At 40.2% G+C, this 19,659-nt stretch overlaps 1 protein-coding gene across 1 annotated transcript in view; it reads right to left on the bottom strand.

The window, feature by feature from the left end:
• Positions 1-19,659, bottom strand: part of PSMB7 (proteasome 20S subunit beta 7) — a 67,186-nt gene that overhangs the window by 22,564 nt on the left and 24,963 nt on the right. The window contains exon 6 of the mRNA XM_007936619.2: positions 14,790-14,848. Within this exon, the coding sequence (XP_007934810.1) occupies positions 14,790-14,848 (59 nt within the window). The remainder of the gene's footprint in view (positions 1-14,789; positions 14,849-19,659) is intronic.

Below are 19,659 nucleotides of genomic sequence, written 5' to 3'. Positions count from 1 at the left end.
TAAAGCACCAAAGAAAACTTCTTCTATCCTACAGAATATCCTAAAACGAAAATTCGAGCAAGATCCAAGGGATTCATAAATTTAACTCAAGAAGTTCCTTTCTGTCTCTCCCAAGTTGGCCTACCAATGGGCTCAAATTCAAAAACAAATCCATTTTTCTAAAAAGGTGACAACAGAAAATATTTGATGCTGGTACAAAGCATTAACCAACAAGAGTGTCTCATTATCATCTCTTCTAGAGATTTAACAGGTAATTCCCCAAGTCACCCACTCAACCATAAATGAATTGCTGCCCAAATCCATTGCATAAAGACCTGACCATAAATGAATTACTGCCCAAATCCAATGCTAAAGATCTGCCAAGTGTTTCAATCTAAACATTTCCACAATTGCATTAACTCTCAATCAATATGGAATCCAGTAAAACCATAAGGAGATTACCACTTCACACCCATTAAGATGCTATAATAATTTTAAAAAACACAACATTTTAAAACACAAAAAATGAAATAATAACAAGTGTTGGGAAGAATATAGAGAAACAGGAACGCGCATACACTGCTGGTGGTATAGGTGCTTTGGAAAGCAGTCTGTAGTTCTTCAAATGTTAAACAGTTACTGTATAATCCAGAAATTCTACTCCAAAATAATTGAAAACATATGTCCACACAAAAACATGAATGTTCATAACAAAGTATTATAATAGCCAAAAAAGAATTCAAATGTTCATCAACTAATGAATGGATAAATAAAATGTGGCATTATCCATACAATGGAATATTATTCAATCATAAAAAGAAATGAAGCTGATACATGCTACATGGACAAACTCTGAAAACACTGTATAAAAGGAAAGAAGCCAGACACAAAAGGCCCCATATTGTGTGACTGCATTTATATTAAATGTCCAGAATAGGTAAGTCTATAGAGACAGAAGGTAGCTTAATGGTTGCCCAGGTCTAGGAAGCCATGAGGAAAATGGAGAGTGGATGCTAATAAGTGCAGGATTTATTTTTTGGTGATGAACATGTTCTCAAACTGACTGTGGTGATGACTGTACAACTCTGTGATTATACTCAAAAACTACCACTGTACACCTTAAAGAGGAGTATTATATGGATGTAGATTATACCTCAATGATGCTATCATGAAATAGTAATAATGGTGTCTAACATTATTAGAACTGTCATTGTTTTTGTTAGGTGTTGTCAAATCAGTTCCAACTCAAAGCAACTTTATACACAACAGAATGAAACACTGCCCAGTCCTATGCCATCCTCACAACTGTTGCTATGTTTGAGCCCATTGTTGCAGCTACTGTGTCAATCCATTTCATTGAAGGTCTTCCTCTTTTTTGTTTTGCTCTACTTTACCAAGCATAATGTCCCTCACCAGCGACTTTTCATTCCTTCCTAATAACACGTCCAAAGTACATGAGGTGAAGTATCATCATCCTTGCCTCTAAGGAGCATTGTGGCTGTACTTCTTTGAAGACAGATCTGTTCATTCTTCTGGTAGTCCATGGTATATTCAATATTTCTCTCATCAACCCCCTAATTCAAAGGCATCAATTATTTTTCAGTTTTCCTTATTCATCGTCCAGCTTTCATATGCATATGAGGTGATTAAAAATACCATGGCTTAGGTCAGGTGTACCTTAGTCTTCAAAGTGTTATCTTTGATTTTTTCAACACTTTAAAGAGGTCTTTTGCAGATTTGCCCAATCCTACACATCACTTGATTTCTTGACTGCTGCTTGATTGTGGATCCAAGTAAAATGAAATTCTTGACAACTTCAATCTTTTCTCCATGTATCAAAATGCTGCTTATTGGTCCAGTTGTGAGGAGTTTTGTTTTCTTGATGTTGAGGTATAATCCATACTGAAGGCTGTAGTCTTTGATCTTCATCAGTAAGGGCTTCAAGTCTTCTTCACTTTCACCAAGCCAGGTCTCACCTACATTATCACAGGTTATGAACGAGTCCTTCCCAATCCTGATGCTACATTCTTCTTTATGTAGTCCAACTTCTCAGATTATTTGCTTAATATACAAATTGATTAAGTATGGTGAAAGGATACTTAGAATAGGAGACCTAAATAAGTCAAAACGTCTAATGACATGTCTCAAGTCAAAGAACTCACAGACTAAAAGTGATGTCTTAAAATCTAGAGATTAAAATAAACAAAAATGCCAGGATAAATCCTTAAGAGCAAAGAAAACTTCACTCTATGTATTTTCCCACATATATTACATGCTTAAATAGATGTAACTAGACAAACATAACCTTAAAATCTAAAAATGAGTCAGATTCAGCTCATTAACCTGACACCTATTAAAATGCTACAAGAAAAACAGTCTTAAACAGCATCGATACAGATAGGGAAACTATTGTTTATATTTATCAAACGTCAGATTTTTTTTAAATTTTGCATTTACTTAAAACTCTGTTTGATTCCAACAGGGTTCAAGTCGCACAGGAAGGCGCTTCAGCTAAACACTGATAGTCTTCCTTGATCTCCATTGTCTGCTGTGTGGGTTCCGCCAGCAAACCTCCCAGCGAGTGGTCACCTTCCTATGGAGTCATTAAACCTCTGAATGTCAGCTGGTGGGATTAGCCAGCAGCTTCCACACCTGAGCCCCCGTGGCAGGGACAGAGGCATTTGGATCAAGATCACTAATGAATACAGAATTCATATGCCGCTTGTCAGGGCTCCTGAGCTCAGAGTTGCACAGATGCAGCCTAAATAAGACGGAGGACAGAACAATTGTTGACGAAGATTAAAAAGTTTTGGCAGTTGGGGAAAAAAGAGCACCTCATTATTCAAATATGATACTCTTGCTTATTTTTTTATTTTTGTTCAAGTTATTCATGATTTGCCTCAAATGGACAAATGCCATCCACCAATATTTAAAGACTTCTTGGTCTCATTACTAAATATGAGGAGGGCTATGTCATTTGAATATTAGCTATATAGTGAAAAATAGCTTTCTTGCAAAGAATATTTGAAAACTTTGGGGGGGAGGAGAAATTACAGGATACCTGGGATAGTGAACAGTTAAAAAGATGGAAAAAAAAAATCCAAAATTTAAAGTGAATTCTATACCTCCCATAACTAAATGACTATTTTATTTACCAGTATCTCTTTACTGCTGACTACTCTGGACCACCTATCTATTGCTGGGTTCCGTTCCACCACTGAATGTACCAAAAAGGCTTGTACATCTCCTCTGACACTTGTCTGGCTTTCTGCCATCTTCACAAGACCTCATCAGATCACACCTCTGCTCACCTGCAATAAGATGTCTTCCCTACACTGTTGTCAAAGAATTTCAAGCTTTGAAAAGAAGCAGAAGACAATAGTGACTGATTATATTACAGGGCCCTAAAGTCAGGTTAACCAGGGTTCTGATCCTGACTCCATCATTTACTAGCTGTGTGATCTCAGGTAAGTTATTCAACTTTCCAATGACCCTATTTTCTTCTTTATAAAATGGGAATAACAAAGTATTGACACCTCACCAGACTGTTACAAAGTGAATGAAATGATGCATAAAAAGCTATTAGAATAAAGCCTGGTATATCATAAGCACTCACTGAGCATCAGCTATTTTGACTAGTGTTTTCAATACCTTCCCCCCACAGTAAAACAGCTAATATTTTTGTGGTCTGTGCAATGTGCAGGCTTCTTCTACTGTCATTATGACCACTACACATAGGTCTGTCTCTGATTTTAAGTTTTCAGATGGGAAAGAAGGATCATATCTATCTATATTATGCTATAAACCACCAAGCTCAATGTCGGTACAAATAATCATGTTAGCCACTGCTCTGTGTTATTTGTATCCTACTACTGAATAACTAAAAAATAAAAGCAGCTACCATATTTTAAAGTCTACATTGTGCAAGCTGACATACAAGCTGTTTTGCAGACCATATCTAATCCTCACAGTCATCTGGAGCTAGGTATCTGGATATCCAAGGAGCTCTGGTGATGCAATGTTTAAAGCATTTGGCTGCTAATCAAAAGGCTGACACTTCGAATCCACTACTGGCTCCAAGGGAGAAAGATAAGGCAGTCTGCTCCCGTTAAACATTTCCAGTCTTGGAAATCCTGTGGGGGCAGTTCTACTTTGTCCTCTAGGGTGACTGTGAGTGGGAATCGACTTGAAGGCAGTGGCAGTGGGGTTATCTGGATGCCCATGTTATAGGTGAGCAGAGCCTTAGGGCTCTATGACTTGCCAGATTCATTCTGTTAGTACAGAGAGGAAGCCAACTTGCAGTCCATGCCCCCTTTTCCATCTGACCACAACTGCATGCATGCTCTCATTTTTCCTTTGGGACCATTCTATGTGCCAAACTGAACAGATTTTTAAAAAATAATAATAATAGTAATAATAATAATGTAGATCTCTCACACCACTGTCTATCTGCAAAGCACAAACGAATGTGCAACCTCAACATCTTTCTACTGCTGGACTTTTAAAAAAACCTACAGGTACATCTAAGATACCATATTGGTATCAATTCTTTCATTATTTAAGGTGGATCTATAGCTGCCCGCAATGACAGATTAATTCTGCTTCCTCGGTAGCTAGGCGTTTGGCATCACATTTGTGAGGTAACCACAAGCCTTTAGGGCGATAGCTGCTCACATCTTTAGCAGTCTATAAGGGCTTCTCTAGAGGCCAGCACTTGCCGAGTGATGAAATATGACTCCATAAATCAGACAGCTGAAGTGGCACTTGTATACGTCACCATCTATCTTCGTAGCTTCTCTCTGAAGGCTATAGGGTAAGAGCTCATCCCCTGGTATTGCAAACGGAGAAAGAACCATCACAGTTGGCACTGACTAAGCATGTGCTACTTAAAACTGAAGACACACTAAGACTAGGGGAAAAAAAGATCCTGCTGGTGTTAGCACGCCTCAGGCAGTGGCAGAAGCTTCAGCAACTCATCTTCAAAAGGCAGAGAGCCAGAGCTCTAGAAACCTGCAAAAATTGGCTAAGCCTGCAGTCTTCATTTCTTTAAGTTGAGCATCTTCAAAGTCTAGAATTCTAACTGTAGGGCACAGCAGCTGCCACTGCAGATCTGATCCTCTCAGCTTTTGGCAGCTCTCAACTTGAGATTCTAGCAAAAGAATTTTTCAAGTTGCTATTATTGCCTGTCATGGATTTATAAATATTGTGCACTATCTGCTGTGGCATGGCTCTCATGGGACGCCAGAGCATGCCAAATGCATAACAGAATGAAAAACAGTTTCTATTCTTCAAATAAATGCTAATTTTTTAAACTGTGCTCACGCGATGTGTTTGGTGACCAACTTCAATGGTACAGAATATGTATCAGAGAGGAGGAAAAAAGCTGATTGTCTTTTCCAGCAGCATTCAGCTGCTACTTTCATTAAGCTTGTTTAATTAGATTCCAGATGCTAATTTGCAAGTCGATACCAGAGGGTGCAGGACAGTTTGCCTTTGAATCATCTCCCTGTGTGTGAGGGTCCTACCGTACACTACTACCCTTCAGCAGCCCTCACACGATAGCCTGACAATTAGTGCAAAGGAGGGACAGTATTGATCTTGACAGACTAAATATTAATCTTCTACCCATTTTAATAAATTGTAATCTTCAAGAGTTTAAATTTCTCACTGGGCCAAATGGAAACATTCCTTCTTACAAAGAAACAGAATGAAAGAAAAACTAACGTAAATTATCTAATTCATCGCCTTAATTACCTCTCCAATCTAAATTCTGTATTGTATTTCAACAATTTTCAAGATACACAGCCTCATCAAGCTGACACCCTGAATTTATATTTCTGGGTCCTATGGTTAAATTCCTTACACTTAACTGGAAACAGAATGAAAAGGTCAGAGTATGACTATCACCAGTTTCCCATTCAGCTAGGCTGTGGTTAACAGCCAGGATCAGGGGCTTAACTCTAGAACCAGCCCAAGCAATAGAGAAAAAACAGTAATCTAGAGGAACAGCTCCATGTAATTCATCATCACCAAAATTCCCTGTCACATAACTTACCTCTGTCATTAGGTCAATTCACTGTTCTGTTAATACATCGGTATAATATCTGAATAAGCACCTCTGCTGATAAAAAAAAAACCCTGAGATTTATCACCAGTAACTAATACAAATTTTTATGCCTCCATTCCTATCACAACTGAGTGCTATGAACACTGAAGGTGAAAGTTAATAAACTGTTTCAAAAGAAAATTAATCTGGAAATTACTGGAGAAGTGTGACTGTCTCAGGATTCAGTCACTGAGCAAGTGAAAGCTAAGTGAAGCTGCTTTCGACATCTTTCCCTCCACTCATTCGACAAATACTGGCTGAATATCTACTAGGTACCTGCTACGTACTAGGCATAAGGAAACAGAAAATAGTAACAGTCCCTGGCCTCAAAGAACTTTCAGACTAACAGCAAAGAGGAAAAAAAGAAGATTACAAAAACACTAAAGGCAACCATTATTAGAGCTACAATCAGAGTAGAGTTTTTTTTGTTGTTGTTTTTTCCAGATTTCTAATGAAAGTGCCTTAAACTTACGTGGGTTAGCAGACAGTTTCTCTGAAATCTTAACTCAAGGGCTTCTACCCGAGACAAAACACTGGTCCAATAACTTCAAACCGCAGCAGCTCATCTTAGGCTTCTCTGACTCCTAGCCTGGATTCACTGCTCTGCTTTTCAGCCTACAATTTCCAAATAAGCATTTGCCCTTTGCCCCCTCTTTGGTTAGCCTGTTTACTTAATGAGGTGTTTGCTTTGTTGACTCTGACCCTAAAACTGTGGATTACTGAGAAATGTACTAGTTAATGTACTAGTTAACCATCCTCTGTGATCTCAAGAAGATGTTCAGTACTCTCCAGATGGGGAAGAGACTATCTCCCAGGTGGTCACTGATGACTCAGATTTGGCTTTGGCTCAGAGCTATCCTGTCTCAGTTCAAGTGACACATACTGAACATCAGTAGTTGAAGAGATGATTTCATGGTACCTACACTCAAGAAGCTCCCTGTCTCACTGGCCACGTGAGGGATTCATCCCTGAAAATAGCCATAAAACAAATGGAACAAGAGTGTACAGTGGCGTATAAGGACACAAATGAGGAAGCAAGTGAAGGCATTTCTGCCGACACCGGAAGCAAGAAGGATTCAAAGGCAAGCAAGGATGCACTACAGGTAGTCCCCAACTTACAACCAGATTCTATGCCAGTAATTCCTTCATAAGCAGGTTCTGACGTAATACATTTTTTGTTTGTTTTCATTATCATTGCCTTTTACTATCAGTATCATTATAAATCTAATCTTTGAATAACCGAGTGAACATCTGCAGCAAATTATGTGCCGCAATGTTAGACGTAGTACATATTACTACTAAACATATTAATAACTATAAGATGTACAAAAAAAAAAAAGATGGCCATTAAGCGTAGTTCATCATAACTTGAGTATATCATAAGTCGGGGACTACCTGTATATTCAAAGAACAGTGAGCAGGCAAGAACAAGTAAAGTAGAGCAAAAATGCAGACCTCTATGTCTCCCAAGACTCAGTACTCACACCTCCAAAAGTTACGCTTGCTAGTGGTACCTTAATATATTTTTATTTGTATATTGTAAGATGCACTCATGTTTATGTGTTTCAGGAAAAAAATATAACTAGCACATCACACCCAGGACTTCATAGATAAAAACTGCATATTTTTAATAATTTAAAAATACATTTAAGTTTAAAAAATAAGTTGAATTGGCTGGGGGAATGAGGGGAGAGTCAATTAACAGGAAAAGAGTACTTTCTGAGGAAAAGGAAATGTTCTCTATCTTGGTATGAGTTACCTGGGTAATCACAAATACCAAAACCCATCAAAATGTACATGTACAATCTGTACATTTTATTCTATATAAATTACATCTAAATTTATTATAAAAGTGAGTTGATAAAAAAAAATTAAGAAAAGTAATAGTACAGGTAGCACAAAGATATGGCAGAAGCATTAACTGTAATATGCAAATGACAGTTCAAGAAACATGCCATACCAGCCCTGTCCAATAGAAACATAATGAGAGCCACAGATGGGATTGTCAATTTTCTAGCAGCTACATTTAAAAAAAGGAGCTCTGGTAGCATAGTGCCTAAGGCACTTGACTGCTAACCACAAGGCTGGCGGTTCACACTCACCAGCCACTCCTCAGAAGGAAGGTTGGGCAATCTACTTCCATACTCATACTGCCTCGGAAACCCAAGGAGGGGTCACTATGAGTCGGGTCCGACTTGACGGCATGTAACAACAACAACACACATTTAAAAAAATAAAAAACCAAACTCATTGCCATCAAGTCAATTCTGACTCATAGTGATCCCACTGGGTTTCCAAGGTAGCAAATCTTTACGGAAGTAGATCGTCCCATCTTCCTTCCATGGCAAGAAGTAAAAGGCAACAGTAAATACTACTACCTATACAAGCCTGCACTAACAGTAACAACAAACAATGATTTGCAAGTGAAAAGTATAGGTAGATATATAAGCTGAACAGGTGTGGGATGGCACATGGGAGTGCACCGACAAGCATATATAGCTTTGGCAGAGGATATTTCTACATACATATTTGTATGTGCTACAAATATATCCAGTTTTATAGCAGAGCATACAGAGGGCAAAGTTATGCAAACTACTTAGCTACAACCAAACATCTTGAGGGACTGAGTCACTGGGTTTGAGTGCTTAGGATCACAGTTTCAGGGGACATCTAGGTCAAGTGGCATACATAGTCCATAAACAATGTTCTACAACCTACTTTGGTAAGTGTTAACCGAGGTCTTAAAAGACTGCAAGAGAAGCCCCCTCCGTGTAGCGTAAAGTGGAGCTGGTGGTAGGCAGCCGTGCTCTGTGTATGGAACTTGAGCTCCATGAAGCTGACTACAAGTTCTACAGCAAGCTGGACTGGGAAGATGCACTCCTGGGTTCGTACTCTGTGCATGATGGTTGCCACACCCACATCACCACCCACCTTTGGGAATATGAGGATGTGTCCAAAGTGGAGAAATATAACAATTCATAGAAAGCTTTTGACCAGAGACAAGATTGAGTTCACTCCTTCCTGAAATGCAGCAAGCTAGGCCAACACAATGAAAAGCAGGCACAATAGGAGGCTGAGACTACCCAGTGCCTCACCAAAAGGACCCAGGCCAATGCTATTGCTAATAGGCAGCTGCTGCGAGGTGCAGGCACCCAGGCAGCTCCTTCCCTGGAGCACATTGTGTATGTAGGTAGGACTCACAGATTTCAAGCCTGGTTACTGGATTGGTGTCCACTACGATGAGCCATTAGGGGAAAATTATGGCAGCGTGAATGGGAAATCCTACTTCAAATGCCAGGCCAAGTACAGCACCTTTGTCAAGCCATCAGTTGTGGTCATAGGTGACTTCCCAGAGGAGGACCATGCATAGGAAGAGATATGTTACCCAAAGAAGGGTACCTCTCTGCTCCAGCTGCTTACCTGCCCCTTTATTTCCTCTCCATGTGCATGTAGAGGGCCCTCTTTCCTTGATTCCATTTTTATTTTATGTATTTTTCCCTTGCCATTGGCTTTTGAGACAAGTGCATTAAATTTGTTGAAAACTTGGCAAGTGCTTAGAGGATTATGGGAGGAGGTGGGAGTGGCTAGGTAGGTGAGGACAAAACGGGGCCAGGCAAAGTAGAGGTTGGGTAGGGTGAGGCTTTATCTCTTAGTTAATAGCTGAAGACCCATAAAACTGTTCTTTGTCCCATACCAAACCAAACCCACTGCCATCAAGTCAATTCTAACTCACAGCGACCACCAATGGGTTTCTGAGGCAATGGAAGTAAATTGCCCAGTCTTCCTTCCGTGGAGTGGTTGGTGGGTCTGAACCGCCAACCTTCTGGTTAGCAGTCAGATGCCTTAGGCACTGTGCCATCAGTTAATATAATGTCCTGCTGTTCTAATAAAATCAAAACCAAACTAAGTGCTATCTAGTCAATTCCAACATATAGTGACCCTATAGGACAAAGCAGAACTATCCTATAGGATTTCCAAGGCTACAAATGTTTAAGGAAGCACACTGCCTCATCTTCTTCCTACAGAGCGGCTGGTGGGTTCAAACCGCTTACCTTCTGGTTAACAGCCGAATGCCCTAACCACCGCACCACCACAGCTCCTGATGTAACAAAGAGGCCAAAAATAGCAGTGGCTTAAACAAGATGAGTGTTTATTTTTCTCTCAAGGCAAAAAAAAAAAAAAAAAAAAGTGCAACCACCCATCTAAAGACCATACAACTACTGGTCTCTTGCATGCAAAGCAAAGGAGAATGAAAAAAATCAGATTCAAAGAAACAATGAGCCCAAAAGACTAATATGAACCATGGCCTCCACTAGCCTGAGACCAGAACTAGATGGTGCCTGGCTACCTAGCTACTACTACTGACCTCTCTGATCAGGATCACAATAGGAAATTCTGGACAAAGTGGGAGGCTCTGTCCAACACACAGGTTTATACTTTAAAAGAAAAAAAGACTCAGAGCTTCCTCTAATTTTCTGTTTTAACAATAAAGCCAAGAGTTTGTTTCATGAGCCTGGCCTAAAAATTCTGTTTGGCAAACAATTCATAATTGTGACAGGCTTTAGCCACCTCCCCCTAATGCAATTCTGTGAAGTGTGCAGTTGTTAGTGTTCCAGCAATCCATACAAGATGTGAGAGGCAGTAACGCTGCTCTCTTGGGTTTCTGTTTCAGCCATGCCCAGAATCTGTTCCCATAAATGACATAAGCAAATAGTCACCAAACAGGTAACTCAAAACAGGCAAGAAGAAGTAGTTATGGAGGGCTTCCTGCCACACACAGGAAGGCAAAAAGCCTTCCTGGAAAGACGGAAAATAAAGTTCGGAAAATTGAAACTAATGTGCCTTTGTTTCCACATGTTCTATGCAAAAAATGCAGAGCCAGAGAGGACACTGGCCAAATGCTCTTTTATTAAAAAAAAGTTCATTGACTCAGTTTCCCCTCAATTCTCCTAGGCAGACTCAGCCTTCAACTGACATCGTATCATGTCATGAGCACCCAATCAAGTATTGTGGCCAGCAGTTAGTTACGTGCTTGGTCTTCATGATAAATTTTTTTTATATCTATTAATGTCTTTTCAGATTTCTAAAGTATTACCTACTGACAGCTGTTATACTACTATTTGCCTTCTGTTTACTTTTAAACTCAATTAACCACAGGAAAGGCAGTTACTACCTTAACCTTAATAAAGTGACTTTAATTGCTGACAATTGTTGCCAGTTGCTATCAGTCCACTTGAACTTACAACCATCACATGTGATTAGAATTGTACTCCACAGGGTTTTTAAGGCTCATTTTTCAGAAGCGGATTGCTAAGCCTTTCTTCCAAGGCCCCTCAGAGTGGACTCAAACCATTGAACCATCAACCTTTGGTTAGCAGTCAAGCACAGTTAACCATTTGTACCTCGAAGAGGTACCATTTGATTATTACTCTGTATCAAGTTTCAGAAACTTAAGGGAATAAAAAGTCAGCTTAATTGTAAATGAAGATCATCAACCTGAAATGGGAACTTGGTCAACTTGCTTTAAGACCTCCCAACTAATGCAGAACATTAAGTACTCTGAGTTACAGATAAAACTGATCTAAGGAGTACACTCTTCAAATTGGTAACATCAGAAGAGTTTTATTCACATTTCCCTTTACTTTCCAAAAATGCTATCAATATTTAATTCATGGCCTTTAAATCATCTCAAATTCAAACTCTTTACTAATATAACATTACTTCAGCTGAGTGTTAAGTCACTTGTTATACTTCCTACCACCCAATTCCCATTTCTCTTTAAAATATGGAGGTCCCAATCAATTGGAACTAGACAAAGCTTTCGAGAAAATGTGAAAAGATTAATGTGGCTTAAAGAATGGCTTGACATTACTGGGCGGTTTTCTAAATGAAAATCAAGAGTCCTTCTCCCTGTATCTCTGTCAGTTCAAATGGATCTGCAGGACCTTAGGAAACACCTCTCCTCTAGGCAGAAGAGTTGAAGACTTTTTTTTTTTTTTTTTACTTTTCCTTTTTTTTTAAGTGGCCTAGTATGTCTCTCCCCCCCCCCCGGGTATTTAAGATCCCCAAATAGAAAATAATGCTGATATGGGAATAAATTTTCACAGTGAGAAATGAGAATAAAAGCCTATCTCATTTATAGTTGATACTTAATTGGAGCAAGACACTATTGTTTTTAGTGTGAAATAGCTAGCTAAATCCTATCTATAGCCACATGTTTTAATTTCTGTAAATGTCCAAGAAAGGTAAGGAAATCCAGCCATCAGTGACCCAATCGCTGACGTGTACTAGCCTCATGTTCCCAGGACACAGTGATCTCCAGCAGGAGACTGTTCTGGCCGAGTAGCAACCACCGCCCTACGGTCTAGGGCTCTCACAGCTCCTGGCTAAAGCTGAAGGGCAGAGAGCACTTCAGAGCTTCAATGATACCTGCGGCTCCAACGACAATGAAAGGGTAGAAAACCAAAAATGGTTAAATATGTGATCAAAGATGATCAGGCATAACACTGCCGAAGTAATTCCCAGAGACATCGTTTGGTGCCTAAACAAAACAATACTGCAAAGCCAGAAACAGCAGAAACCTACATATTCAAAAAACAGAGTAAACCATTCCATAAACTGCCTGCTAATGTTGAAAAGAAGTTGATACACCCTATCAAAAAACTGTTGTTGTCGTTAGGTGCCGTCAAGTTGTCTCTGATTCATAAAGACCCTATGCACAGCAGAACAAAACACTGCCCAGTCCCATGCCAGCCTCACGATCCTTGCTATACCTGAGCACATCGTTGTAGCCACTGTGTCAATCCATCTCGTTGAGGCCTTCCCCTTTTTCGCTGCCCCCCCCCCCCCACTTTACCAAGCATGATATCCTTCTCTAGGGAATGGTTCCTTCTGACAACAAAATTAACATCCATCAAAAAACTAAGAGCTGAGGAAGGCTGCCTTCAGGACTGATGTATCTACATTCTTAAAGTAGCAAGGATGAAACACAGTGGAGGAATAAATTGGTACCAAGAAGTATCCAAATATATTGAACATTCCTTTAAAGGTGAGAATGGAAGACTTGTAATTTGCTCTCAAGTTTGTGGAAGGGTTACTTAATGAAAGAGGCACATCTACAATTAAAGACAACTTAGGTAGAATAAAGGAGCTCTGGTGGTACAGTGGTTAAAACATTAGGCTGCCAACCAAAAGGTCAGTGGTTCAAACCCATCAGCTGTTCTGTGGGAGAAAGATGAAACAGTCTGCTTATGTAAAGAGTTACAGCCTTGGAAACCCTACTGTCCTATGGGGCACTCTGAGTTGGAATCGACTTGAAGGCAGGGGGGGGTTTTTAGGTGGAATCTCTTTCAGAAGATACCACCTTCCCTACCACCAAAGAAAATAATACAGGTAGTCCCAGACTTATGACTATTCAAATTATAACAAACCAAGTATTTTTATTTTAGGGGGTACACCTCATCATTAGTAATATGTACTATATACGATGTTGCAGTACATAATTTGCTGATGTTATCATTCTCAGATGTTGCTCACAGATGTTCAGTGTTATGATTTACTGACTGTTCAAAACGGTGCCATATAGCGCACTATGAAAACTTAAAAAAAAAATTATTTGATTTAACATCAGAAATAACTTATGACAGAGTCGTTGGAATGGAATTCCATCCCAAGTTGGGGACCACCTATATCTTAGAAGAAAAAAGAATCTCTTAGAAATATGTTTAAGACACTAGATCCATCATAGAGAGAAGAGTCCACCACACACAGGATCTTGTCCCCATTTCTGCCAAATGCAAAACAATCTACATTGTTCTTAACGTTGCTTAATGCCCATTCAGACGTCCAACTCTGACTTCATATGTCCATGGTCCCATAAGCCTGTGTTTTGTTTTGTTTTTAAAAAAGAGAAACAGCTTTCCTTTTGTTTATTATTTCCCTCTAATGGTCTTAAAGACCCCAAACCCAGACTCTTGCAGCACTGGACCACAGGTGGGACACACGCCAGTGAGGCAGAGGACACAGTTCAGGGCGCGGGTTTTCCAGGTTTTGTCTGGCGGGCAGGTGAGCGGAACACCAGGCAGAGCTGGGAATGCCCCACTTCCTCCTGCTCTGCTCCCGCTGCCGCCCTCTCAGCTAGAGCCGCAGCGGCAGTGGCAGTGAGGATGACCGGAAGCAAGCTCCTATAAGGTTTTAATTCAGTGTTCGCACAATATCCAAATCACATAACATTCTATTTCACAGAACGTATCATAGATGTTAAGCAACGCCTATCTGTAAAGGGATTCTTAAAACGGCTCCTGTTTTCAGGTCAGGTCTGCGTGACATACAAAGACACAGAGAGTTTCTATGTTCTTAGTGAGAGAACAGAAAAACCTGTCATTTTGAGGTATCTTGATACAGAAAGCTTAGTGCACAAGAAAACAGTCTACACTGCGGCAGCATTTATAGCCAAGAAGATTCCTAGACACTGTTCAGCAAAAGCTCCTCCAGCCTGATGGAGGCCACGGCAGGACCACTGCAAAATGACGCTTCCCTGAGCAACCGATCTCCTCAGCAAACATAATGTAGTATCTGCACCAAAGAGCATTCCAACTAACAGTGCTGTATCAGCTTTGGAGGAATCAGCAATCAACCTGTAAATGTTTGATACACAGCTGGGAAAACACGTGAGAGACAATAAAACTGCAGGGACTTTACATACCTCCATATCCGGCCTAAACTTATCTTCAAACACAGCCATTGCTGCCAAGGAACCAGAACCTATAAGAAAAAGATGCACTTTTAGTATATCTTACCAGCTCCCAACTTCTCCATCTCAAATTTACCTCTGGGCAACAAAAAAGGCAAAACACTCCTGGTGTCACATTCAAATACAATGTAAATATTAATCCTGCAGGGCCATACTGAACCAGGTAAACAGTGTTCTTCAAAAGCCTGGAGTCACACTTACCACTATCTTGGGAAAAAACAGCAACTGGCCCTTCTTCTACCACAGACAGGAGTAATTGTAAATTATTCACAGCAAAATGCTGAAGCATGAAAATGAGGTTATAGAGAATTTGTTATTTTTTCAAAAAAGGAATGCCACATAATTTCTCATCTCCTGTGCCGTGGGCCCTGTGCTCCATAATTGCACCTTGGCAGGCTGCTGGGTAGAGAGCTAAATACCAAGCCAGTTGGAAAGAATAGACTGTTTTAATGAGCCGGTCCTGGTACAGTCACCTTGACACACAGGGAAGAAACTACCACACCAGCAATGGTAATAGGACCGCGAGCTGCAGCCACCAGGTTATTCCAGCTCCAACTGTAAAACACTTTATTATATGGCGTTTATTTGGAGCTATTATTTTTAGTTTGTACTTTGAAGAGTAACAGCTGAGTAGACAATATGACAGACAAAGAAACAAAAATTTATTATCACAATAGCAAATGGCTGAAAGGTTATGCTGCATAGATATTAACAGATAGCAAATTTATCCTTACAAAAGTAGGGTGTAAAGGCATTACAAATAAGTGTGGGCTAGCTCGGAATGCATGTAAAAGGCAGCTCGGCACTATTTGAAAATGTAAACCTGCTTTGTTCAGAAACCAGAGAATCTTTAGAAAACCATCATCTTGTCTTTACTGGGCCCTGGCAATATTTCAGAATATGCTAGTTTTGGAGAAAGGATAGAGTTGCCCACCATTTTTTACTCCAATTATAAGATTTTTTGGCATTTATTACTTTTTAACTTGTTTTGCATAACACTATCTATTTAGCTGGGTCACAGAGAAAACCATATTTTCTATTTAAAATGATTTGTGTACATCGCTTGACCACCTCAATGGTTTAGCAAAGGAAAAAGGCAGCGATTAAACAGTTTCAAATGAGGTGTCCTGCTGATTTTCTCAAGTCTGCTGAATGTATAATGAAAAAGGGGAAGCTGACAGCAATGCTGCACTGAGAAAATACAGACTACCTTATCTGAACCATTTAAGGAGGTCCAATTATAGATCAAATTTAAAGGGTAGAAACAGCAGATTTACAGACACAAATCAATGAACATGGTAATCCCAATGAATATGACAGATATTCCTGTTATGGAATATTGCTGCGGTTGAGGATCATTACCTTCACAGTACCGGATACATCACAGCTAAAGCAGTAGGAAGCGTCAAGCGTAGACCAGCATTACAAGCAATGACTATTCATTTAGGCTTTGGGAGCAAAAGGCTTTCCCATTTCCCCTTTCACACTTTTTTTCCACCCTTCTTTAAGAAAAAAAATTAACATGAGAATCTAAAGAGAGATTTTAAAAAGAAAACCCCTTGGAAAGGAGATAGAAATCAAACAGCTTATAAACGATGCACTCAGATAAAACTAGCCTATGTGTAAAAGTCACCAAAACCAAACCTCTGAATCTCAAAGTCATGCAAAGTAAACATCCTGGAAAATCTGGAGAAAGGACCAAATTCCCACCTACGTTTTTGGAAGTCACTCGTTTACTCTGAGATTCAAAGGTCAAGAGAGAGAAAGTAACCAAAGTTTCTGTTTTAAGGCACAGGCAGGAACCAGTTGTGGTTTAATAATAAAAATGAGCTGATTTTGTGTGGAAAACAAAGGACAGCTGTCATGAAGACACAAGAAAATTGCAAATGAGAAAACTCAGGGAAAAAAAAAAAAAAAAACCACCTTCTAAATACAAGACATTCCTGCAGAGAGCCCAACAGCAGGTATGCCTTTTCCAACCTGGTCCAAGAATATCTCTGCCCAAGGGTAAAAAACCAGAGGTCCGAAATAAACATTAAAAAGGACAGGGGAGGGTACATTTACATAAGAGCTAACAATTCTGTGGAATAATACAAAAAATGTTACTGCTGAAAGGGAAATCTAAGCTGACCTTAAAGCATTTTTCCTTAAAAACTACTAGCTTTGTTTTTTCTCCTGGGCCACCCTTTCTTGGGCAGGTTCATTAATAAATAAATCAGTCTCATTCATTTTCCCTATGTACATACAATATATTTCCTTCTACCCAGCTTCATCCAATATTTTAAGAAATGAAAATACTTCCCTCAATATACTAATTCTTCCTTTATCAATACCTTTCTTTCCTACTTAGAAACAACACTGCCGACAGGTTTTCTTTAAGTGGAAATTACACACTCGATCCACAGACTCAGGAACACAGAGGGTCTACCCAGTGGGGACCCACTCCACATGATCAGAAACTGGCGGGGGGTTTTAAAGCACTGCAAGGGGTAGGACACCGAAAGGCACGGGAGCTCTTGCATTTTTGGTTTCTCCTTTTTTTACCCCACACCTTCCAAAACACACACACACAAAGCTGAGAAATTTTCTAGGTAGCAGGAACTTCCTAACCTGCCTGATTCTGCTTCCCCTGAAGTCAAATAAAAGTGGGTCCCAAAATAAAGTGGAAAAGAGAAATTCAACATTAAAAACAATTTCTAAATCACTTGCAAATTAGCTCCTGCTCCCACTTTTTTAGGAAAGGAGGCCTTTGGCGCCCCCTTTTCAGAAATACACCAAAGTGCTAGGAAATGGAGAACAACTGACTGTCAACAGGTTTCTAGGTAACTGGATGTGTGTCTGCTATTTAGAAAACTAGAATGAGACCTTCAAACATGACTGCAATTGCCCAAAGTGGCAAGAGAACATCCTGCTAATTCTCCTATCAATTCAAAGCAATGTAATTAGAGGAAAGAATAAGAATTGGCCATTAAAAAAAAAAAGGTAAATTTCCCATAAGCCATAACAATGTCCTGAGACTTACCATTATTTCAGCATCTAAACTACCTAACATGGGACTCTCTCTCATCCTGAAAACCAAGGCAAAAATCCTCTGAGGCCTGCCCTCAAAGATGTTATACTGAAGTATGGAGAAGGAGCCAAGGAGAAGAAATAAGAGCATGTGTTGACCTCCTACCAAGTGCCAAGCATCATATTTTATGTCATTCAGTTACGTTTATAACAACCCATTATCAGGATGAGGCCTCCTGTCTAGGATTATGGAACTAACAAGCACAGGGGTAGATCTCTGCCTCAAGGGCGACCCTGTGTCTGCCACTTCCTCACACAGAAAGTTCTGTATCCCACCATACAGTCAGAGAGGACACCTGAGACTTTCCATGACCAGGTCTCTGCCTCCTTCACCCTCTTCTTCTTCCCCAATACAAACATACTTTATATTCCACCAATACCAAGTTCCACCAATGCTCTATGTCCACCTCGGCACAAGATAAGCCCTGTGGCCCACTGAAAGTACACAGGGAACACCGAGTCACCCTTCAAACCCTAGCTAAGAGATTAGGTCTTCCCAGAAGCCTTCCCTGCCCACCCGCCCCCCACCCCCGCCAGCCATTGTCATCTCTGCAACTTGTCCATCCTTTCATATCTGCCTGCCCCATACCTAGCAATCTCTGGCACACAGTGAGCACTAAACAGGTATTTGTTGACTCAAGCTACACTGAATTGTGAGAACAACTGTTCAAATGGAGGAGCCTGGAAAACTCTGAACTGGTCCTAAAGGAGTGATGATAGCAGGAAATACTTCAATAAAGTGCAAAAGAATATTTTTTGCCTAACTTACCATACTGGGCTGAATACAAGACAAACTCAAAATGCAAAGCAGGCTCAATTTCAAAAAGAAATAAAGGCTTTAAAACCACAAAACCATGTCCTATTATATGTCCCAGACTGGTCCAAACCACTGTGACATCACAGAAGTGAAATGCCCTCCTCAGATTTCTGCATTCTATTACCAAAGCTCTCTGTCTCATCAGTAGTTTCTATGTAGCTGCTTCTTAGCAACATTCACCAAGTCTGCCTTTTTCAGCCCACCCACAGTTTTTGGGTAGCCAGTTTTGCTTCTGGAACAAAGCTCTTTAAAACAGAAAATCAAGTGCAATTCACTGACCAGCATTTAAAGAACTTACCTGCTGCATCCACTATCCTCCCTTCAAGTTCACCCATACCTCCCCCATGCCCACCTACACCCATTCACCCATTCTGCTTGATCACATCTGACTCCCAAACCACCCAGGAGCCAGGCTATGGGAGAGACATAGGGATGAGGGGCTTGGCTTGGGTGAACACAAGGCCTCCATCACAACTGGTTCTGGGAATGCTCTGTACTTCCTGGGTGGGTCACCACCACCCACTCTGTTAGACACCACCGGCTCCTGTGACATGCTCATTGAAAGAATTCCTCCTGCACGTCCCAGAAAGAAATCTGATTTGTTCACCATCTCTGTCAAGGCCTAACAGCCACAGACCTTCAAGGTGACAATGGGGGTCATCAACGTCTCCTGCCCTAGAAGGAGGTCCCAAGCACAAGTACCACAAGGGCCAGATGTCCCCTTGGCTTTATCTTTAACAGCCAGGCCAATCTTTTAAAATGAAAATGAAATATCTGTTCTTATCAATAGCAGGCCACTGGCTTTAAAAAAAAAAAAATTACTAACACCTATGAGAAATGTAAAATATAAGCTTGAAACTCAGAAAAAATTAGTAATATGCAAAACATTAATAACTGAAAGGGGTTCACAGGTAAATAACATCAATATCCCATGAG

Source organism: Orycteropus afer, unplaced genomic scaffold, assembly GCF_000298275.1.
Source record: "Orycteropus afer afer isolate SDZICR_OR568_19922 unplaced genomic scaffold, OryAfe1.0 scaffold00037, whole genome shotgun sequence".
Lineage (NCBI taxonomy): Eukaryota > Metazoa > Chordata > Mammalia > Tubulidentata > Orycteropodidae > Orycteropus > Orycteropus afer.
This window is presented reverse-complemented; position numbering and strand designations above follow the sequence as displayed.